General features: G+C 43.2%; 1 protein-coding gene across 1 annotated transcript in view; it reads left to right on the forward strand.

The window, feature by feature from the left end:
• nsmfa (NMDA receptor synaptonuclear signaling and neuronal migration factor a) overlaps positions 1 to 24,388 on the forward strand; it is a gene marked incomplete at both ends in the record, with an annotated part of 59,597 nt that overhangs the window by 1,313 nt on the left and 33,896 nt on the right. Inside the window, 3 exons of the mRNA XM_080742695.1 lie at positions 19,844 to 19,905; positions 20,511 to 21,527; positions 23,109 to 23,175. Of these exons, the coding sequence (XP_080598821.1) occupies positions 19,844 to 19,905; positions 20,511 to 21,527; positions 23,109 to 23,175 (1,146 nt within the window). The remainder of the gene's footprint in view (positions 1 to 19,843; positions 19,906 to 20,510; positions 21,528 to 23,108; positions 23,176 to 24,388) is intronic.

Consider the following 24,388-nt stretch of genomic DNA (forward strand, 5'->3'; position numbering starts at 1 on the left):
TGTTTATTGGCTCGGTTACAGCCGGGGCAACAAATGCTTATTGGCACCACGACCACGCGCCTGTTTATTTGGCTGGTGTCCAAAACCTGCAAAAGCTGTTAGCGACACACGTGAGCTAAACGGCTTTTGCTATATTGCTCTGGTCTAAGCCGAGCTGTAAACATGAATTGTAGCCCCCCGTGCCGTGATGATCGGGGGGCCAATGTGGCCCATCCATGCATCCTGCCCAGATTGGCTGTAGGCTGTACGTGCACTTCGTGCAGAGATCCGATCGTTAATCTTGGTGTAAAATTGAACTGCATGTTGAATGTGGCTGTGAGTCGCCTGGCTGTACCGTGGATGCTGCAGCACGTTGCTGACACAAACCGCATCCAGGTGAAAATAGGATTCGAGTGGCACTGGTGGTGTTCTAGGCTGGCTGGTTATTTTACAATGGCCTTTAGTAATGTATTTGGAGGTCGAGGGAATGACCTTGACTTAGCCTATGTGGAAATTCAACAATTCACACATGTAGCCTGTGATGTTACGTCATTACCTTCGCATAGTAGGCCTACTTGCGCGTGCGTGCGTGCATGAGCGTGTGTGTGTGGTGCTGTGGTCATGTCTTTACTATGCATTGTAGTGTGCACGTGTACGCGTGTGAGTGTCCGCGTAAGTGTTGCTCATTCACAATATCAATGTCCTGGGTCGTGCATTGAATTTCATTAGACTCGACTCATAGGAGGCCTATACGATCACATTATTAAAGCACACACAAACAACCCCATCCATCAACCTAATTTAACAATTTGTCTTATTATAAAAGGCCTAATATAGCCTATAAACTGGCAATATTAAAGTTAGTGTTTATCTTTTGGTCAAAACAAAACTTTTTTTTTAAAAAGGTTCAAGCTCTAAGATATTCTGATAGTAGCCTAATCATTGCTATAATAAATATTTGTTCAGTAATAGAAGTCTCCCCGCAGTCCCCGGTCTCTCCAGCTCTTTACTAAACAGAAAATACATTTTCAGGTATAGGCCAACATTAGGTCAATTTTTACAGTGTTCCAGTTCCAATTTGCTCTGTTCCTTTCTTTATGCCATCACTTCCACTTTCATTTGTGTAATCTGTGTCCTGACTGAGTTCTCTGTCCTGATTGGATAAAAATGGTATCCCGACCTGAAAATGCATTTTCTGTGCTGTAGCGCCATGGGGACATTAATGAATAAAAATGTACTGGTAGGCCTACTCCATAGCAATTAGTACTATCAGAATATAGAGCTATTTAACACTCATTTTAACCAAAGAAAATCACTTACCCTACCTTTGAATATGAAGTAGAATATCCCACTTCATAGTCTCTGTACAGCAGAGGAAATTCAAGCTGCATGCAGTGGCGTCAGTTCAGCAAAAGCTAAGGTATGGCAACATGACTGGTGTCTTGCACGCGTGCCTTCACACGTGTGCAAGACACCAGTCATGTTGCCATACCTTAGCAACAGGCATGATGAATACATTTAAAGAAGTACATTTTATTTGTTTCCTCTATAGCCAAGGAATGGAGCTGCCATATACCTATACCTTGCCATACCCAATTGACGCTTCATGGGTGCATGCATGCTCATTGATTGTGTCAGTCATAACCTGTTAACACTTAAAGGACAACTTTAGTTTTTTACAACAAGCAAGGGTTCATATTTTAGATAATAAGTAATTAAAGAATATAAAATATGAGTGTTAAAATCATTTCATTTACTTCTTTCTATTGTTTTAGAGATTTTTATTTCAGTGGTTGGGGGAATGCGTACAAGTGGCTAAATATGTAATTTCACACAGAATAAGCCCTTTCATGGTTGGATGTGATTTATGGGGGCTAGAAGTGTTACTGTAAATAGCAATAGAGAAACTGCTGGCTTATTGTGTCTAAAAAGACATATTTAGCCACTTGTACGCATGCAAGTGGCCCACATTTTAGCATGGTAAACACGATAAAACAATAGAACGAAGCAAATGAGAACATTTTGAAACTCACTTTTTCTTTTCTCTAATTACAACCTAAAATATGAACCCTTGTTGTAAAAAAACAAAGTTGTCCTTTAATGTTCAGTTCACGTATGAACCTTGAGGACCATTGATGGAAACTTCTGCCAGATGACATCAAATCTCCATCACTATTTCACCTGCATGCATCTACCTTGCCTCACAAATGCATGAGTGCACATTTCAAGAGTGTTCACTGTACACAGTAGGGATGGGACAATATCAAAATGTCACATCACGATTATTGTGACAAAACAAATCGCGATTTACGATTTTATCACGATAATCACAATCCAATATCCTGGGGCGGAACATATGCCAAAAAATTGCTGATCTACAAGCTCACAACGCGTCGCACTGCGACGCGTTGTGAGCTTGTAGATCGGCATTTTTTTGGCAAAGACATTTGATAGAGAATGAAGAAAAGACTGTATCAAGTACATTATAAGTACCTTTTACCAATTATAGAGGGTTTAAATGGTACCGGATATGCAGCTCGGCAAATAAAAGGTGAATTGATCCCAGTGCATGACGGAGGACGATATCACGCTAAATTAAATCTCCACGATACGATTATCGTGAGTGTTTTTTTATCACGATAAACGATAATATCGCTTATTGTCCCATCCCTAGTACACAGTACCATATAGTCAGTAAATGTATCCTTTTGCAACTCTGAGAGTAAAATGTACTCTCAGAGAGTCTTACGGGTTCAATTGCTTACACATTTAATGTGTAACCAATTGAACCCGTAAGAGTAATTCTTAAATTAACACTGAAGATGTGCACATGTGCTGTACACACACACACACACACAAGCACACATATGCATGACACAGACAGACAGTTATCTGGTCGTCAGCTTGTCAGATGCTGCAATTTTCAGACTAGTATTTTCAGCAGGGCTTCTGATGATTAGCGCTTGTGGCTCTGGGCTGAAAATGCTTCATTTGCACACGCACGCTCGCACGCACGCACGCACGCACGCACACGCGCGCACACACACACACACACACGCGCACACAGGCACGCACGCACACAGGCATGCACGCACACAGGCACGCACGCACACACTCACTAACAGTCACAACACAGACATACTACACATGCAGGCAGATGCACAAGTGGATGTGCATATATTCCTCTCTCCTCATCCTCTTTTCACTGCTCTCTCTCCTCCACTCTGATCCTATCGCTGCCTCTCTCTCATCCTCTCTCCTCTCATCTCTTCTTTTTTCCTCTCCTCCCTTCTTTTTTCCCCTTTTCATCTCCTCTCTTCTTTTACTCTCCACTCTGTCATGGAACCTGTAGGTCAGACTGTAGGACCTCCCCTTTCCATAATATTAAACAACCCATTCAGAACGGGTACATTATATTGTGTATGCTTTAACTATTAAAAAATAGCAGATATACAAGCTCACAGCGCGGCGCTGCGAGCTTGTAGATCTGCTATTTTTGAAAAATCGTGAAAATAAGAATTTTGACCCCATTCTATAAGTGTCTTTTGAATCCTTCTAAGATTTTTTGAAAAACCCTATGTTTCTATGTCAATAATCTGGCCAGCCATCGTCAAAGAAAAGGTCCTTTTCACTCAACTGGAGCTCAGTTAGTCTGTTCTTGAGAGACTACTATGTCAGTGGTTCTCAAACCTTTTCATGTGAAGGACCCCCAAAACGATATTTATTTGGCCACAGACCCCCATGTCAAAATATCCAGTTCCAGGGACCCCCCAGAAGCAAAATTTGAGTTACAAACGTTCGTTTTAAAAATACATATATTCAAAGATTTGCACACATTTTCACGACCTTTTCAAAAATAGCAGATCTACAAGCTCGCAGCGCGGCACTCGGTGCCGCACTGTGAGCTTGTATATCTGCTATTTTTCAATAGTTAAAGCGTTAAATAATGTTTGGCCTAAATGGCTTAATTGTGGGCTCGCTGAAAGCGAGACCAGTACGTTCTCCCAAATCTTTATAGAGTAGGGATGGGACGATAAGCGATATTAACGTTTATTGTGATAAAAAACACTCATGATAATCGTATCGTGGAGATTTAATTTATCGTGATTGTCCTCCGTCATGCACTGGGATCAATTCGCCTTTTATTTGCAGAGCTGCATGTCTGGTACCACTTAAACCCTCTATAATTGGTAAAAGGTACTTATATTACACGTACTTGATACAGTCTTTTTTCACTCTCTATCAAATGTCTTTGCCAGAAAATAGCCGATCTACAAGCTCACAATGCGTCGCAACGTGACGCATTGTGAGCTTATAGATCTGCAATTTTTTTTGGCAAATGTTCCGCCCCAGGATAATGGATTTTGATTAGCGCGATAATATCCTAAATCACGATTTCGTGATATGACATTTTCATATCGTCCCATCCCTATTATATAGTATAAGGTTATTCTCCTCAAAACTGGCCGACAGAACAAAGGCAGGGCCTTAAGCCAATGAGGGAGCAGCGTTCCAACAAACACCCACATGAAATCTTTTTTAGTTTTTGAAATATGTAACTTTAACTTAACTCATTTAGTGCCACCCCTTTCACCACTAGAGGGCTCCCAGTGGCCATAGAAAATCCCATAGAGATATGCTGGTATATGCAGAAGCCCTGCAGCCATGACTTGCCTGAACACTTTCCTTTGTGCATGTACAGGAAGAGGATGAAGTTAGCTTGAAGTTAGCTATTGGCTACCAAGCATTTTAGAAGCCTTATTTTCGTCAACTTAGCCATGATTAAACCTTGCACACCTCATGCATGGGAAAAAAACAGAGAAGAATGAGCTCTAAAAAATCCAATGCAATCCTGGATTGCATTGGAGTGGATTTGTGCAGTTTGTTCACAGCTTTCAAACAAAAAAATCCGATTGGAAATCCGTTCAGGCATTCTTGAGATAATCGCCATTATGTTTTACATGTTATGTAAACAAACATGGCTGCCCTGTATGTTAGATGGGGTTGTATGGGGGTGGAACATGCAAAATCGCGATTGAAATCATGTTCACTAGATTTGATGGGGTCCAAAAAATTTTTTTCAAAAATCTTTTTTTTTTTTTTTTTTTTATATCCCGAACTAGTTCCGAGCCCACACTGTTTCGTAGGAACAGTATTTCTAGTTATATATAATTGTTTTACTTTGTTGTTTGAGAAAGGCATAAAAATGACTAACTGCAGCTAAAATGACACATGCAGGTGTAATGGAAACCCCGAAAGGTTTACCTTACATATTATCCAGTAACGAATCTGGGTGCAGATGCAGACTTCTAAAACATTCTTGCATTCTTAATACCTGATTTATAACTACTGATGCATAAATTAGATAGTTCAAACTACTTAAATGTAGTAAAGATGTAACATTCATTTTTACTTAACATTTTTCAAGCTTCTTTGCTTTTATTTGTTATAGGTTGTATAATGATGGTGTCAATAATTTGGGAAATGCCTTTTCCAACATTTGAAAGGTTATCTTGACATGTCTAAACCAGTGAAGCTCAAAATGATCGTTCTGTTCCTGGAAAGTCACAGGGTTGCAACAGCTGACCTGGTTCAAGCTGGCTGTTGACCTCTCACCTGTCTTGTGCCATTGAGAAAGACATTGAGTGCCTCCATGCCCCACAGCCCTCAATTGTGAGTTTCCAATTGCACTCCAAGCAGAGAGAAATAAGTAACCACCAGGTCTATGAAAAGCCCAAGCAACTATGGTGCTTTAACCTTTAGAATGTACAATGGCTATTTGATCTATAAACTCAGCTTGTAGATCTGCTATTTTTTTTTTAAATCTGAAGATTTGTACTAATTGTTGAAAAAAGAAAAACAAAATAGGGATTTCTTTTTATATTTTAACAACACAAATCTTGTATGGGGGTTCCTGGCACAAACCTTTTCAGATTCGGGGGCCCGTGGACAAATGCATATTGATTTGTTGGTCCTTGACATGAATGAAAATGTTTGAGAACCACTGGTTTAAACATCATTTTAGGAACCAAGGCCAAATAAGCAACCTTACATAAAAATAAGGCAAAAGTCGCCTATCAGCAGACATGACAACACTGACTCAAATTTCAGCTGCGAAATGTGTTTCAGTAAAATATTTATGCTAGCTATTATCACGCCCATAATTACTACATGAACATGTTGTACACAACAAAACATCTGCATGCTAGATCTAGCGTAACACAAGCCTGATCACAGACTCTTGTATAGTATAAAGACCGCTGATGCCGGTGGCAAGAATGACGTTTTGCAAAACTCCTGTTACAAGGTTAAATGAAACAGAGGCATTTTCTTTTTTCATTGGTTACAGGCCCAGATGTATATCCTGTGGCACAGACAGAGGCTGTTGTCAACTTCAGTCTCTCCATCCACATTTACTCCTCCATTCTTCTTCTTGTAATCCACTCCATTGCTACTCCCATGTCATTTTGTGTGACAGTCCTTTCCTCACGCTTGGGTAGCATGCTGGGTGCATTGTTGGCCGTCCAGTGAATGTTCTACTCTCTACAACTCCCCCTTTCAGTGGTGTGGTCTCTCATTTCTTCCCTTCCCACCACAGCTGCAGAATTAAATGAAAGTATTTGAAAATTGTGATTTTATGTTTCACAATTATGGAATTGTGAAGCTTGTTAAATAATGGGAAGCACAATGAGCAACAAAGACATTAAAACATTTGTAACACTTTAATCACCAAAAATCCTAATTCTTATTAAATAATGGGGATTATCATTTTAGTGATAATTGTGCAATACTTTCCATTTTATCTTCTTCATTTCTTCACCTGCTGTCTCTCATACTGCTTTACAGTATATACATTATTTATTCTTGCACAGTTTGTGTACATTAGTCTCTGTGTAGGAGTGTGTGTGCGCGCGCGTGTGTGTGTACTTGTGAAGATTCTGCATGGCTAGGTGTTGATTGAATTTGGTTGGAGAGGTGGTAGTGAACTTTCAGTGTGGCAGTAAGTGAGTGAGTGACATTTGAATAAGTCCTTTGAATTGTTTTAGATCCACGTTTTCCCATAAACTAAAGCTTATTTCTTAACCACTTAAACCTCATATGGTTTAGTAGCTCTATGCTTTTCAGTTTTCTGTTAAAAAAACCATTACCAGGCAAATTTAAATATGAATGTGCGCTTACAGGAAATAGCTATATTTTATCATCATGATTACACCATTTTCAAAGGCAGGATGATATACCATACCAAAAATGACCACTAGAGCGAGCCATCGTAACACTAAAACGATAGACTGTACAAGCACGATGACATCGCTCCCCATTGATATTGAATGGGAGACCCGCGGGCCGCCATCTGAGCTCAATACTGTTCAATTCGTGCTTGATCGTCTAAAACCACCATCGGTATGGGCACCGGAACGTATACAGATGCCACACAGAAAGTTTCCGAATCAAAATCCGACCTAGTGAAGCTGCGTAAGGGTCGGATGGTTTGCATTGAGCCTAGCAGCTAGCAGAGGCTAATATAAACAGGAAGACCTGGTTTAAAGGTGGCGTCATAATCGTATCCTTTTTTTTCACGGTTCACGTGTTAATACCATCCGAAGCTAAGCTAACCATTTCGCTCCGTCTATTAACCCAAATAAAAGCTTAAACAATGCTTTTATATAAAAGTCGATTAAAGTCGCTTGGCAGGGAAGTCCATAGTGACATTGTCGACCTAAAAGTCGACCGGCGCTGATCTTGTTAAAGTGGGGGAAACTCTCCCCACAATACGGAAGTGAAAATGTGGAATACCGGTAACTTCCTTATCTAAAGATATAGTACACTTAGTTAAGTTCGCCATTAGTTGATGGTGAGGACCAGGAATTAATGATGAGTTCATGGTAAATTCATGATGAATTAATGTGCGAGTGAGTTCATCATTAATTAAGGGTTAATTATGTGTATGAATTTGCATGCTCAAGTGACCGAATATTAGATTGATGATACAGAGCAGTGTAGGAGACACATTTAATTTAAGTGTTGATGATGGCTGTTTCTCATCACTCGCTGCTAATCAAAGGGTTAGGGTTAGGGTTAGGGTCATGACGTCAACACATTCGGTGCGACGCTCTCTGCACTCTGATTGGTTAGGGACATTCTACACTTCCTCCAACAGTGATCATAACGCGATCGCCCAGGCTTCTTTTTCTTCCTATCGCCAAAAGAAGCCTGGGTTTCCGAGGCTACTATCGGACAGACAAGCTTTACTTTCTGTATTCACCTGTGCTCAGACACTTTGTTTTTGTTCTGGAGTTTTTTTTAACTATATGGAGAGGGATGAGCCCATGCCATATTGATGAAATCGTAGCGTGATACACACATAACAACGTGTTCTTATCAACTCACCAAGCTGTCATCATATTCAGAAGATCACAATATGTATCCTTGGAAAAAACAAGTTACAGTACATCATGTTCATCTGAGAAGCGTCAAGGATACAAACATAAGAAAGTCTTGCGGCTTATTTCCATTGTGGTCCCTGAAATATTTATTCTTGTTTTTTTTTTTTTCTCCCACAGCTTGTTGGTGCTTTCATTAAAAGTACAGCTGAAGTCTTTACTAGTCGCTGCTCGTTTATACGTCTAAGTTAAAATGTATGAAGGTCTCTGCGTTAAACAACTTCAACACTTGAAGAAAACTCGGAAGGTCGGAAGGTCCTGTTCGTTCAAAACACAGCACTCTGTAGTTGATAGTATCTCAAATGAGAATTGCCAGATTTCAAATAGTTTGCGTCACTGGGGAAAGTAGAATGGATGAGATTTTTGACCTTTTCAGTCATAATGAGGGAGCGTATTTTTTGCAGGTCGTTCAGTCCGAGTGTATCCAAGGGTGCGTTTGGAAATGCGCGCCGGGTGTGATAGATAATCACCCGCGTCACGGTTACTGAGGTTAGGGTTAGGTTTAGGCATATAGTTTTACTGAGGTTAGGGTTAAGGTTAGGTTTAGGGGTTAGGGTTAGTTTTACTGAGGTTACTGCACTCACTACACTGAGCACACACCCGGTACGCATTTCTGAACGCACCCTTTGATACACTCGGACTGAACGACCTGCAAAAAACACTCTCCGGTCATATTGATAAGTCACTTATCAATACGATTTTGGTCATTTTGAAAACAGGCCAAAAACTATATATTTTTTCTATCTGGTTTCTTGACACTCTAATAGCGGGGCAGATAAATGCATTTTTGCACTAAAATACTTCACAAGTGGAAAGAAACCTAAAACTTTAGGCATATAGTTTTACTGAGGTTAGGGTTAAGGTTAGGTTTAGGGGTTAGGGTTAGTTTTACTGAGGTTACTGCACTCACTACACTGAGCACACACCCGGTACGCATTTCTGAACGCACCCTTTGATACACTCGGACTGAACGACCTGCAAAAAACACTCTCCGGTCATATTGATAAGTCACTGATGACCCCTGGTAATGTTACTTACTGACCAATCCGCAGCAGCAGAATTATACGTCACTGCTTTGGCCCCGCTTAGCCGAGCCCCGCTTAGCCCCGCTCACCCGCGTCACGGTTACTGAGGTTAGGGTTAGGTTTAGGCATATAGTTTTACTGAGGTTAGGGTTAAGGTTAGGTTTAGGGGTTAGGGTTAGTTTTACTGAGGTTACTGCACTCACTACACTGAGCACACACCCGGTACGCATTTCTGAACGCACCCTTTGATACACTCGGACTGAACGACCTGCAAAAAACACTCTCCGGTCATATTGATAAGTCACTGATGACCCCTGGTAATGTTACTTACTGACCAATCCGCAGCAGCAGAATTATACGTCACTGCTTTGGCCCCGCTTAGCCGAGCTCGGACCTACTCTAGAGTGGATACTTTATAGTACCACGTTTTGTACCACTTTACGGACCACTCTACCCAGTTCCTTGTAGTGGAAAACGTGGCACAAGTGTGTGGGGTCGGGTGGAGTGGGGTGGTGCCATGCCAATGGAAAGGCGCCTTTAGAAACAACCTCCTGTGAGCCCAACTTGATTTGGCCGCTGTGGCGACCCCGAATGTCGCAGACTCGGGCGCCCTAGCTAAATCATTAGAGCATGCCATGAGCTACATCTGTGCAGAATTTTGCACTTTTAGACTGATTAGCACGAGAAAAAAACCCCTAAGGCCTCCGACTAACATGAATACTCACCCATACGTGTATTGTTTTCTGAGGCCATTTCTAGCCCACTGAATGTTTTTTGTGCAAAACAAATGCCTGCAATGGATTCAGCATCACGACAAACCCCTAGTTAGACCCCTCACATCCCACTTAACACAATTAGTGCCTCTTAATCTGAAGGTTGCTTGGTGCCTCGGTGCCACGCGGTTTCCTCCATAGGCCGCCGCTATTATTTTGAAGGGCTGGAAGGGGGTTGTTTTTGTTTTTTTGGATTATCACTTGACGGCAACGATTACGTCATCTAGTCACATGACAGTGTGGGACAAGAAGAGGCAAGATGGCTGCGCCCTGCCTTGTGCCTTGTTTACATTTAGATCTGCTGCAAAATGTCTCAAAATGGCTATTTTGTTTAAATGAAGTTTCTTTATGGGCCTCTCCATTGACTTAACATTGAGGAGCTTCACTTCGCGTGCACGCCCAACGTGCGTTGTAAACAAATCGCCGACATTACCGATGCGAGCGGGACCGGAGCGACATTAAGTAAGTAATAATATCTTTACTGTATATACAGTAAGATTCACAGTCCTCACCGTCAACGGCGCCATGGTATTAACCCTTTCAATGACGGTGAGGACTGTCAACGGCGGCGAAAAAGTTAAATACCCAGAAAAAAAAAACTTTTCTGGGTATTTTCCTCCTGTATAGAAAGTCGATGGGAGACCGACTCTAGCGGCTGATAACATCAATTAAGCTGGGTCTCAGAAAGGGTTATCATACCAAAATGTAAACTAGAGACATGTAGGAAGTCAAAAATGTAAAAAATGTACGGTCACCTTGGGTGGTACCAATTTGTGCCAATTTCAGAATTGGCTCCCGGCCTATACCCTCCACTCTCTGAATTTCATCTATTTTCTTCAATTGGTGGAAGCTCAGGGCAATTTATCAGGTATGACAAAGTAGGCTTCATAATACTATACCTTCATCAAGGGACATGATTTTGAGGAAGTGCAAACACGTGAAGATTCCTTATCAAGTCCTTGCCTCCGGTATAGGCGGCCCGCCGGCCATTTGAGGCCCGCGGGGGGGTTCTGTCCGGCCCCCACCAACCCCAGTAAAAAAAAGAAACAAATATTTTGGGGGACCAGTGAAAGTTACAGGTATGGTGAGTGCGATATGAAACATAAGCTTACCTTAATCACAGTAATCCTTAATCATTTTCAATCATATTCAAGGGCTTTTGGAGAGAAATGTGACAGACAGAGCACTGCAGAGGGAAGGTGCGTGTGTGTCTATGTCCAGCTGATGCCATTAAGTAGTTGACAGCCCCTCGTTAATTGATCAAAGGAAGGCAATTACTGTATGTCTGCACTGTCAACTAGCTGCTGTTATACAGTACAGATGCATACTTTTCAAGCAGACTGGTTAATTGGTTCTTAACTTATTTTGTTTCAACTTTAAGGAGTGTATTTGTCATAATAATTATAATAATGGTGGCATAAGAGCAGCAACAACGCTAGTATATCTGAAATGTCACTGGAGTATAGTGGGATCACAGCCATCGCACCCTGCAATGTTGTGGCCCTCGGCTTGGTACCCTAGACATAATTCTTACTGTATTTTAGTGAATCTCTTAGGGCGTAATTGACCATGGGCTCTATAAGAGGATAAGGTGAGGGTTTTGGGGTGACAATAACAAAGAGGTGTGTGTGTGTGTGTGTGTGTGTGTGTGTGTGTGTGTGTGTGTGTGTGAGTGTGTGAGTGAGTGTGTGAGTGAGTGTGTGAGTGTGTGAGTGTGTGAGTGAGTGAGTGAGTGAGTGAGTGAAATAAATGGAAATGTTGTTCTGCGCGCCCACAGTGAGTAGTTGCAATTCCTTCACTATTGCAATCCCTGCAGTAACAGCTGTCAACCATAACTGTTTAACACAACAACTTTATAAATAATACTGTGAATACTAATAAACCATCAAAGTACAATACATAAAACCAGGATACATAAAAACATTCAAAGTTTCAAATGAAAAAAAAAAAGAAAGATCTCATCGAGATTTGGCAGGCCCCCTGTAGTAGCTCTGAGGACCCCCCAGGGGTCCCGGACCCCCCATGGAAGACCCCTGTTATTTGCTGCTAGTCATTTTTTATTTCAGAGCATATTTATTCAGATCTAATTTAAAATTGTTCTGGAGCAGGAGCAGAGCGATTACTGAAATAGGCTCAGGGGTCTGTCTGGGGGGTCCCAGGTGAGGAAAGACCCCATCAAAAGTCAGAAAGGTTATTCTGGCTGCTTTAAAAGTGTAATAAATGAACTCAGGATGTTTTAAAACCTACAAAACAACTCTAATATTATGAAAATTCAATATTAACTGGCTGGCGTACTGTAAAACATATCCGAAAAGGCAGCCATCTTTAAAACTGGCGGCCATTTTGAAAATTAAGTGTCTAATGTGATTTTTCTAAAGAATGACCCAAGAGGTACACTCTGTCACATTTTGGTGCTTCTTTCCACAACTGAAGTATTGTTATCCTTAACTGCCCCGCTATAACCAAAATTGTTCTATAGACCATTATCTACAAATTGAAAGTGAAAAATGTACTTTCACATAAATTTGAAATGAATGAGTGTCCAGGCAAGTAAATATGCCTCCAAAAAGAAAATTTAGATCTGGTACTCCAGTGGTTATTACTTTGAGTGTGTTGTGACCTGCCAGTCACACTGCTGATCCAGTCACTGTCAGTAATAAATCAATGTGCTGAGGCGATCAGGGCTACCAAAACATTGCGACACCTGTCATTCAAAGACGCCATACCTCTGGGGAAGAGGTTCCGCTCTGGCATTGCAGCAAACAGGGAGTTTCTTTGTGATCAAGCCAACGGTGCCGGAGATTAGCTGTTCACAGACGGACGGATGGGTGGACGGACGAGCGGACGGACGGATAGACAGACAAGGTGTAAAACATAGTCTCTGCCATGCCTTCAGCCTCGTGGAGACAAGATAGTCGGGGGCGTCAGGGATATTTGTGCAAATCAGTCTAGAAGCGGCACATTTTGCACAGATGTAGCTCAGGGCATGCGCTAATGATTTCGCTAGGGTGCCATGCAAGCATTTGTTTTGCACAAAAAACATTCCTTGGGCTATAAATGGCCCCAGAAAACTGTGAAAAGTGATGACTCATCACTTTTCATCACTAAACCATCGTTTTCTGCGGCCATTTATAGCCCAGGGAATGTTTTTTGTGCAAAACAAATGCAATGGATTTTGCATCATGACAAACCCTTAAAGAAGATTTATTTTCTCTGTATTTTCCTCCTGCATAGAAAGTCGATGGGAGCCTTGATTAGGCCGCTGTGGCTACCCCGAAGGTCGCCGACTCGGGCGCCCTAGCTAAATCATTGGAGCATGCCCTGGGCTACATCTGTGCAAAATTTGGCGCTTTTAGGTTAGACTACCGGTAATTAACACGAAATGACCATGTTGTCTCCCTAACGCCCCCGACTAAGAAGGATAAAAGCAGAAGATGAAACATTCCATCAGTGTAGATCGGCATGTGCTCCCCCCTCGGCCTCCCGAAGTCCACGATAAGCTTTGTATTTTCAGCGTTAAGAGTGAGGATATTCTCCTGGCGCCAGTGTATTAACCTAATCTCTATTAGGCCGTTTCATTGGCGTCTGTGATCAGCCCCATGAGTGTGGTGTCATCGGCGTACTTAATGATGACATTGCAGCCACGTGTGGTCGCACAGTCTTGCATGTACAGAGGGTACAGGAGGGGGACTCAGCTCGCTGCTCTGCCGGGCACCAGTATTATTGAGGGTCATCGGGTCAGATGCTTTTGTGTGGGAGTTTACATTTTTCCTACATAAAACCACATGAAACAATACATTATATTAACGAAAAAAGCACTGCTTTGAAGTATACATATTTCTCTTATACTGGTATCACTTGTCTTTAGTAGTTTTTTTGTATGATCTTTTGAATTTGTTTTTTTGTTATTTTTTATTTTCAGGGTTTTTTTTTTTTTTTTCAGACAAACATGACTAACAGTCTTGGACCTACACAAAAGACAAAAGACATACGGGAAATTATACATACAGATAATAGACAAATAACAGGGGAGGGAAAAAAAAATACATACATCTCAAGTGGTAAAAAGCTTCAAAAACAGAAAAAAGAGAAGGGGGGCACAAGGAACTCTCGCCCATGTCTCACCGCCCCCATGGGAAGAGAAAGAAAACTTATGTTATCCTCTACCCCCATCTGAACAGTGGGACACGGGCCAGAATCCTGCAGCGCCTTGTCATACGTGTGCGTACATGGTGGTGGGATGTCGATCATATTATCATAACCAGACTTACATACAGTAAAGATCATTTGAATTTGTATGATTAAAAAATGTAGGTGTTCTCTAATTGAACTTGGAAGCCATAGTTACAGTACATCCCTGTGCACCCACTCTTCCGAGTTCCGAGTGCAAAGGTACAAAATACATCGAGAATGAAAGCAAAACAGACAGAGAGAGGGAGAGAATAATAATAATAAGAGAATCAGAAAACGTCTTTCTGTTAAAAAGGTTTGACGCAGAATGGGGAATGAGTAAGTCAATTTAAAGGATGGGTTGAGAATGGTGTTGTGTTAAGTCTGTTTCCTCTCATGTATAATAGATGATGTGTCTCCTTGTGCCACTGCTGCAGATTCTAATCACAGCCTGGCCCATTGAATAATAAAACGGAAGTGTGAAATGAAATAAAAAAAGCTTCTGAGGGACACACTGCACACACTAAGCGACAACAGTGGAAGTCCCACTTCAGTCCACAGAGTCAAGTCTATTATTGACTGGTTATAAAATCATATTTGATGCCAGGAATTAACAACAACACAGAAAGATGGAATAGATATGGATAGACAATAGATAGATAGAATTACAAGACTCAGTTCAGAGTGACAAACCGTCAATCATTACGGGGCGTTTGGTAATCAGTCGCTCCCTGCTTGTTGGCCATTGCTGCCTGTGTTTTGCTTAGCAGAGAGTGAGGAAATCCATACACCATGAAATTTCACTTTTCCTATTTTAAAACCTTTTTTTGGGGTCCCACTAGCACCTTCTATCCTCACAAAGTCCCATTTCTGACCGTTGTGTCTTTCTCTGGTTTTGGGAAGGCGGAGATTAAAAGCATCCCACTGGTTCTCAAAACAGGCTGTTCAGTGGGGTGGCGCAGTTCAGGCCAAAGGTGGTACTGCAGCTGAAAATACTCTGAGAGCCATTCAAAATGAGAGAGGCTCTCTATTCAGGAGTGGTAATTTAGCCTCAAACCTTTTGAAAAACGTTTTTGGGACATAAACAATATGACGGTGTATCACCTTTAACAGCAACACCTTAACCAGTAAGACTCCCTAATTGGGAGATACTGTAAGGTCGCATGTATACACAAATTGGCCTGTAAGTGGCATTGGTTCCTATCGGCCACATGGTGGCGCTAGAAGAGGCCCATGTGCAGGTAGATGTGAAGATTTTAAGTGGCATGTATGCCTATGTGTTGAGGGAATGTGCGTGGCTAATTGCAAAGAAAAGGGTGGTGTGTTCATCATGATTTGCAGATTTCTTTTGAAAAGGGAGCAATCCAGCAAACTTTAGAAGGCAATCGTTGCCTATCAGGAGGGAATATGTTGCTGACATGAGTTGCGTGATTTTTAGGCAAGATCTGTAGGAGCAGTGTCCATTAATGTTGTCAGCAAAAAGCAGCCTCGTGGTGGTGCTAGAACAGGGGCATGTGAGAAATGAGGGGCGGAGGTTGTGGTTTGCCAGCCAAGGAGTGTGTGTGCAAAGTATGGCATGGTTAGGGGCAGCGGTGCCGGAGATAAGTAGGTGCTCACTACAGTATAAAGGAAAAAGAATGTACAAAGCAATTGGAAGAGACAGGGAGACGAGAGCAATGACGATGACTTTAAGGACTAGACATCTTTGGTTTCTTAATTGTGGAGTCTTTTTTTAGGAACCAACTTCTATGGGAAACGTGGAACTATTCAAAGTACTGATTCAAATGTCACCACACTGAATGTTTATCACCACCTATTCAACCAAGTTCACTGCAGAGTGATGCAGCGTGATACAGTGATACACACAAGTATAGTCCACACTCATGCATATATACAGTACATGGATAAAGCGTAGGGGAGACGGCGAGTGAATAGCAGATATACAAGCTCACAGCGCGGCACCGAGTGCCGCGCTGCGAGCTTGTAGATCTGCTATTTTTTTTAAATCGGGACCCGATTCTATAAGTGTCTTTTGAATCCTTCTAAGATTTTTTGAAAAACCTATGTTTCTATGTCAGCAATCTGGCCGGCCATCGTCAAAGAAAATGTCCTTTTCACTTAACTGGAGCTCAGTTAGTCTGTTCTTGAGAGACTACTATGTCAGTGGTTCTCAAACCTTTTCATGTGAAGGACCCCCAAAATTATATTTATTTGGCCACGGACACCCATCTCAAAATATTTAGTTCCAGGGACCCCCCCAGAAGCAAAATTTGAGTTACAAACATTCGCTTTGAAAAAACATATATTCAAAGATTTGCACACATTTTCACGACTTTTTCCAAAAATAGCAGATCTACAAGCTTGCAGCGCGGCACTCGGTGCCACACTGTGAGCTTGTATATCTGCTATTTTTCACTGGTTAAAGCATTCAATAATTCTAGGCCTAAATGGGTTAAAATTGGAATGACAATAAGTAATCACAATTATTGATAATGAGGGACCAGAATGTAAGAAATGAGAGACCAGGCGACTGAGGAGTAGAGCGTTCACTGGACAACAAAACAATGGACCCAGCATGTGAGGAAAGAAGGGACCGTCACAGAAACTAACATGGGAGGGAGGAATGCTGGCAAGCGAGGAGGAATGAAGTGGATTACAACAGAGGGGGCTAAATGATGAGAATCAAAGTCACTGCAGCCATTCTCTGTCTGTGACGCTATACAGTAGCTGCATGTGAGCAATAAGAAGGATATTTACCCTCTTTTACTGAGGCCTCGATCTGTTTCACTTAACCTTGCAACAGGAGTTATGCATAATGCTGAAATGCATTCTTGCCACCTGTCCTGCCTCAGGAATCTACAAGAGTCTGTGATGAGGCTGCAATTGTTAGATCTAGCATGCAGACATTATCTTGTGTACCGTAGCATACTCATGTAGTAATTATGGGGATGATAATAGCTTGCATAAATATTTTGCTGTAACACATTTCAGAACAGGACTGCAATGGGACAGTCAGGATTGAGGGCTGTGGGGCACTTATCGTCTGGCTCAATGGCACGAGACAGGTGAGGGCTCAATGTCTGTTGAGTTACACTTAACTGTTTTGTCACCCAGTCTGACAGAGCCCTAGCCTGCACTCTTCTCTCTCTCTCTGTCCTTATATTGTGACCATAGGTCACAGTTTACTATGAAACCCGGCAGATCTTGTCCGTAGGTCATTGGGTCAGTGGGACAGTAGCCTCGGAAACCCAGACTTCTTTAGGCGATCGGAAGAAAAAGAAGCCTGGGCGATCGCGTTATGATCACTGTTGTAGGAAGTGTAGAATTTCCCTAACCAATCAGAGTGCAGAGAGCGTCGCACCAAATGTGTTGACGTCATGACGCACCAGCGTTCTCTGCGCTGAGCAGAGGAGCAGAGGGGGTGGGGGGAGAACACATGCTATTGGCTGGAGACTTGCGGAGAGACTCACCTTGCCCGCCCATCTGCCTACACTAAACTGTCCGCATTAGGTTAGAGTGGTGGGACAGTAACGCCTCAATGTCTATTGCTGACCTGTTGTGACATCACATTGTTGACTCAATGACCAATACAGCCTGTTCTGGCAATCATATATGGAGATCCCTGATGTCATCAATATTAAGCCCATATTTGCAATGCCCATATATGGACACTCCATCTGGCCAAGACAGAATTCATTTGCAAATCAAAACTGCTGACTATCATTGTACCTGTTGTGTAACATGGTGATGTTTTTGTTTGGTAAGGAATTCAAAGGGACACTTTTATCCATCTATATATTCATAGACACAGTGGGAGATCATATCAGGCTCCCCTCCCCTCATGTTCCCCTTCTAGAACTTACTCAGCCCACCTCTCCTTTCAATTCACATTCTGTTTTAATATGTGATTGGCTGCTGCAGAGTACATGATGCCACGTTCTATTCAAGACTGACATTGACAACTCATGCCTGATACTGTAGTTTTATCTGACTAGACTACTGCCACACGCTTTCCTTTTATTTCTTCCTTTCTCAAAATGACAAGAAGTGGTTCAGACACTGTCACACATCTCAATGTTGACATCTGACTGTGCAGTACTGACAGTAGTACTTCCATCTGAACTGTGTTTGCGTGCGTGCGTGCGTGCGTGCTTGTGTGTGTGAGAGAGAGAGAGAGAAGGAGAGATTGAAACAGAGGGTATTACAACAGCTGTGTGTGTGTGGATCCTACCTAGAGTTCTCAACGGGCCTGAAAATTAAGGCCCGGCCCTAACTGGGCCCGACCTGGGTCGACCTGAGGCCCTGCCCGGCCCGACTAGTTTGCATACATTTTAGGCCTTACCCTATCCTAAATGTCGGGTCGGGTTTGGGTATGGTCGGGTTTGGGTATGGTTGGGTTTGGGTATGGTCGGGTTCGGGCAGAATTTGAGAACTCTAATCCTACCTATGTTCAGCACACCTGCCCAAGCTCTTCTCAGTTGCAACAATGACACAGAACACACGCGTGCACACACACACACACACACATGCACGCACGCACGCACGCACGCACGCACGCACGCACGCACGCACACACACACACACACACACACACACACACACACACACACACACACACACACACACACACACACACACACACACACACACACACACTCACAGCCTGTGTTTACATTGTCCCCACGCATTCTGGCACGGGTTAAAATCCGACCCGAGACTCTCTACTGTTGCTAATCAAATAAAGGCTTAAAAAATCAAATCAGCCGTGTGTCTTGGGGCCGGATTTCCTCATGAAAGAAGGGAGTTTATTGTGGCTGCTCTGCCTTTGTTGATTCCACACCTGTGACATTGGAGGTCATACAGTATGATGAGAAATGACATCCACCTATGCAATTTGCCACCTTTAATTCTCTCTCTCTCTCTCTCTCTCTCTCTCTCTCTCTCTCTCTCTCTCTCTCGCTCTCAGACTGGAGTTTAGAAATAAAGGTCCCACCCTAAATTACAGTACACCAATGAGACGGTATAGCTGCATATTAATCTTTGTGTAGAACAATTCCACAAGGCTATCAAGTTCACAATTCATTTCTAGCTAACCCAAAGGTTAGCATGATAGGTTTCCAGGGCCGCTGCAACCCATGTTGGTGTCCGACGCAAACACAGAAAGACGATAAAAAGATTTCAAATGTTGCATTAAGATAGGCATCACTTAACAGAAAGACACACAAGAATAATGACAATTGCAAACATCACAGTTTTTTCTATATTGCCCCAGCCCTGCCTGTCATCCCTGTTAATGTGTGTGTGTGTGTGTGTGTGTGTGTGTGTGTGTGTGTGTGTGTGTGTGTGTGTGTGTGTGTGTGTGTGTGTGTGTGTGTGTGTGTGTGTGTGTGTGTGTGTGTGTGTGTGTGTGTGTGTGTGTGTGTGTGTGCGTGTGTGTGTGTGTATCCTTATACAGAGCAGCACGAGCATTTGGGGAGTACCTGTCCCACACACACCCTGAAAACCGAAACGGATCAGGTCAGCATCTCTGCCATCTACCCTCTTCACGCCTCATTGTATTTAGCTCTGTTCATTTAATTTCCCTCATGTGGTCACTAATCCCTCCTATATCCTTCCACTGCCTTGACCTTATCCCCTGCTCAAATGCCAGGCTGACATTATCAGTGTCGACCTAGTCCATAACAGATGAGATGTGATAATGTTAATCACCATTATTTCCCTTTGTTCTCTTTTCTCTCCCTTTCCTGTGCTCTTCAACAATCCCAGGTCATTTACTTTTCTTTAATCCTCAAGTTTTAATTCTAATTTAATTTGTTAAAGATCCTTGGCTTATTTAGCAGTTTGTTTTTTCTGGTCAGATTAAAAGCTACTGTAAAAACATGGCAGGCTAGGAAGTAACGCAGCTAATCAAATTAATGACATGCGTGAAATAGGTGTTCCCAGAGCCATGGGCATTTAGTGAGCTTTACATCACGGTCTATTATAAAGCCACAGTCACACATCTGTCACACTTCTGTGTCACACGCGTCATAGTTAAACCCAATTCTCTCTGTTGGACCTCTCTCTCTCTCTCTCTCTCTCTCTCTCTCTCTCTCTCTCTCTCTCTCTCTCTCTCCCCCCAGCACACCTCCTGTGTGAAACGTTGGTGGGTCCAGACCCGGAGTCACCCAGAGACTCTGATAACAACAACCACCTCCATCCCTACTCTAAAACCAGCACCGCCAAGGGCTCTGCGGCCGACCCAGAGCCCGGTCAGGTGAAGCCCGCGCTGGGCTTTCTCCAGCCGCCGCCGCCTCCCCCGTCCATCACTGTCACCTCCAAGCCGGCCCGACTGTCCCTCGAGCGCAGCTTCTCGGCGGAGGAGGACCAGCAGAAGTGCGTGGAGTGCGCCCTGCAGCCCGCCCGCGTGTACACCATCACCACCCAGCACGGCATGCTGATGAGCGGCGGCCGGGGGAGCAAAGAGAGCCTGGAACTAGACGTCCTGAAGGAGCGCTCGGGGGGCGGAGGAGGTGGCGGCGGGGGATCCAAGGGAGGAGGTGGCAGCGGCAGCGGCGGCGACCCACACCTCCACGCCACGCCGATCCAGCCGTCCACCTCTCCTTCCTCCACCTCCTCCTCCTCATCCCCTGTCCAGTACCACCACAGCAGCGGCGGGCGGAGCAGCGGAGGTGGAAGCGGCGGCAGTGGCCACCACCACGGGAACCATCACCACGGCAACCATCAGCAAGCGGTCCATCACCACTCCATGTCCAGTGGCAATCCATCAACCAGCAGCGGAGGGGGAGGCAGTAGTGCCAGGAGTTCCGGTGGGAACAGCTCCGGTGGAAACCAGGACAAACACTCCCTGGCTGTCAGTGGGTCGCGCTCCCACCACGACTCCCATCACCACAGCCACCACCACCTGGGCCAGCCTCCCCTGCAGACCTCCGTCAGCGCCCACAACATCCGCAGCTGGGGCGAGGGGGTCAAAGGGGAGGTGGAGTGCAGTGGGCTGGCGTGTGACTCTTGCGGCGGCGCCCCGTCGCGCAGCCAGGGCTCTCTGGACCTGGAGAGCTCGACGTCCCGCGAAGCAGGCAAGCAGCACCGGCGCCTAGAGAGGATGTGGAGTGTGGACCGGATGACTGGGCTGGAGAGAGGTGAGAGGGTAGACGACACAGAGGAAGGGAGAGGCGCTGAAATCCAAACGGTGGCATATTGATCATATTCATGTCTTTGGGCGTATGTCATACTCAGGGTCGGGGTTTCCCCATCATTGGAATATGGTCAATATGGTGGGGTGCTTGAGTTGGGGCTGGTTGGGTTGGGTGGAGTTGGGTTTAGACCAGGTTGGAAATTCTATTTGATGAATGCGTTTCAAATGTTTGGCAAAAAGAGTAAACCCTATGTCTGGAAGCTTAAAGATGGTATTTCTTTTTTCTGTTCACGCGTCTTGTCTATTTAAGTGTTATGAGCAAACGCCGCCATTCTGGTCTTTTGCCTCATGTCATGTGTTGTGTTGAATTTAATTATAGAAATTTCAAGAAAAAGAAGAAAAAAAAAGATTAGCTTTATCTCATACATATTTGATTCTATATAATGTTTATGTTAATTTCCACTCGATTCTACATTATTCAGGGGGCAAGGGAGTTAACATGACCGTTAACAACATACAGAATATACACCATTGAGAGAAATAATCATATTTATTTGGTTTATATAATTCATGGAATAGTAATTTTGTCATCTGTGATGAGATGTCCTAAATTCCCAGGGACGGAAAGAGTACTAGAATATTCTTAAGTGTTACCGAATAGCCTACTCGGCTTGAAACCTCAAGTAGAAATAAGATTAGGCCTACTTGAAAATGACAAATGTCCAAAACTCGCTATTTTAAGACTAATCTGAATAATAGTTATAGTTACATTATGGATACCATGATAAGGGCCAATCTGGCATCCTGGGTGTAACCATTGGGCCTCATTTACACTGGCAGCCAAATCCAGCCTGAATCAGATCTGTGTCACATCCAGATTGGAATCTGATTTGTTCCATGTGAACATGTGACCATTTAAACCAATCGGATTCCAATCTGGATGTGGCAAAGATGTGATTCAGGCTGGATTTGGCTGCCAGTGTAAATGGGGCCTTAGATGCAGATCCTACATGCAGTACTGCAGCACCTAAATGAAAGTAGAATAAGCTGATTTTAGTATTATTAAAAGTACAATAATGTAAAAAGCTACTCAACTACAGTAATAAGAGTGCAGTACATACTGTATAATTAGTTAACGCCCCAGTCAGTGGGACATTGTGCAAGGAACAATCAAGTGTTCTTACAATTGTGTTCTTGCTAAGATTCAGAGCGAAGTGGCCCTGTTTAAGTCAGGTACAGTATGACTGCATAGTCAGTGAAAACATTTGGAACTCAAATCAGTTTCCTCCTGGGTCTGGTGGTTTAGATGTTGGATGTGACGTGGTGGTCTGTATTTCTGACTCTTCGTCTCTCCGTCTCTCTCTCTCCTCTGCTGTCTCCCCTGTGTGTCTCCCTCTCTCCCTTTGTGGAGTGGTGGACTGTGGAGTGTTGCTGTGTTGCTGTCACTGGTTTTTGTACATCCTTACTATATCCTATCCTTGTTCATTAATTATGACCTTTCGTAATACTGCTTTTTGTAACTCTCTCTGTTTTTCGCCACCTGTTGCAACGTGATGCAATGAGTATTTCTCTGCTCTCTCTGCAGAGGAAAATAACTGGTTCCCGAAGGAAAACATGTTCAGCTTTCAGACTGCCACGACCACCATGCAGGCGTAAGTGTCAATGTCTCTGCTTGCGTGCGTGCGTGTGTGAGCATGTGTGTGTGTAAGCAATCCGAGGTCCTTCTTCCCTCCCGTTCTGTCTCGTTGAACTGTCTAGGAGCAAACCAACCTGTCACAGCCACTGAACATCCAAACACACTGCAGCTCTGTTGTCCTGTCTCCCAGCAGTACGTGTCTGTCCAAGGTGTCACTTTCTTTCTCCTTCTCTCTTCTCTCTGTTACTCCCCCCCATGACTGCTGTCCTTCCATTCTCAGCCTTTCAACTTTTAAGTTATTTTCACTTACATGAGAGGCTCCCAGTGGTTCCCAAACAGTGTGTGCCGAGGCACACTGGTGTGCCGCGAGACAAGTTCAGGTGTTCCTTGTGATTTGGTGATACGGCAATATATATCGATATAAAAAGTTATGAATTATCTTTTTATTTACTATATCAGTACTTTGTGTGCACTCTATAATTCTATAACATAACAAAATACAGTGTTTTTTAACCGCTTCAAACTCTGCGTTCCTTTTTTGGGGCATGCCATTATAGGCAAAAAAATATTTATTTAATTTTAATCTTTTCACAAATTTTCAAAAATAGCCTTCCTCTGAGCCCCTGAGGAAGACTATACTGTTGAAACGTTGGTTTCTGTATTTTAAATAAATACAATCTAAAATTCTAAATCATTTTTGCATCGTGGCTACGAGGTGTGCGACCTTCTCTGTTCTGTTTTATCAGCCCATTTTTTATTGACGAATGACTGCCATTCTCTTGACATATTTATTGAGGTAAGACAAGGATTCCAGACTCTCTGTCCTCCCATCAAGAACCAATCTGTCTCTCACTGTCTTCTCTCCGCTTATTGTACTTTGGTGTCTAATGTGTATTTTTTCCTTCTCTCTTATTTCATGCAAATTAATATTGGGACACTCACCAGGATATCGTGAGTATTTGAACATGCCTGCACTGTTTTTATTCCCGCTCTTTCCATAATCGCTTATCCTTAACCTTAGCCATTTAACTGTCCCTCTGCTGGGTGTTTTGAAGTTGCAGCCGAAAACATAGCCCATCATACTGTACATACAGTATACAGCACATACTGTAGTTAGAACCTGGACCACACTGAGGTACAGTACACAAGTAAAGTGAACATTTGAGTTAATGCATACAGTGACATGGATTTTAATAAACACTGTTTTAGGAGGAAAGTTTGGAGTTTGT

Source organism: Nannobrachium achirus (genome assembly GCF_963921795.1).
Source record: "Nannobrachium achirus genome assembly, chromosome: 15".
NCBI classification, from domain to species: Eukaryota; Metazoa; Chordata; class Actinopteri; order Myctophiformes; family Myctophidae; genus Nannobrachium; species Nannobrachium achirus.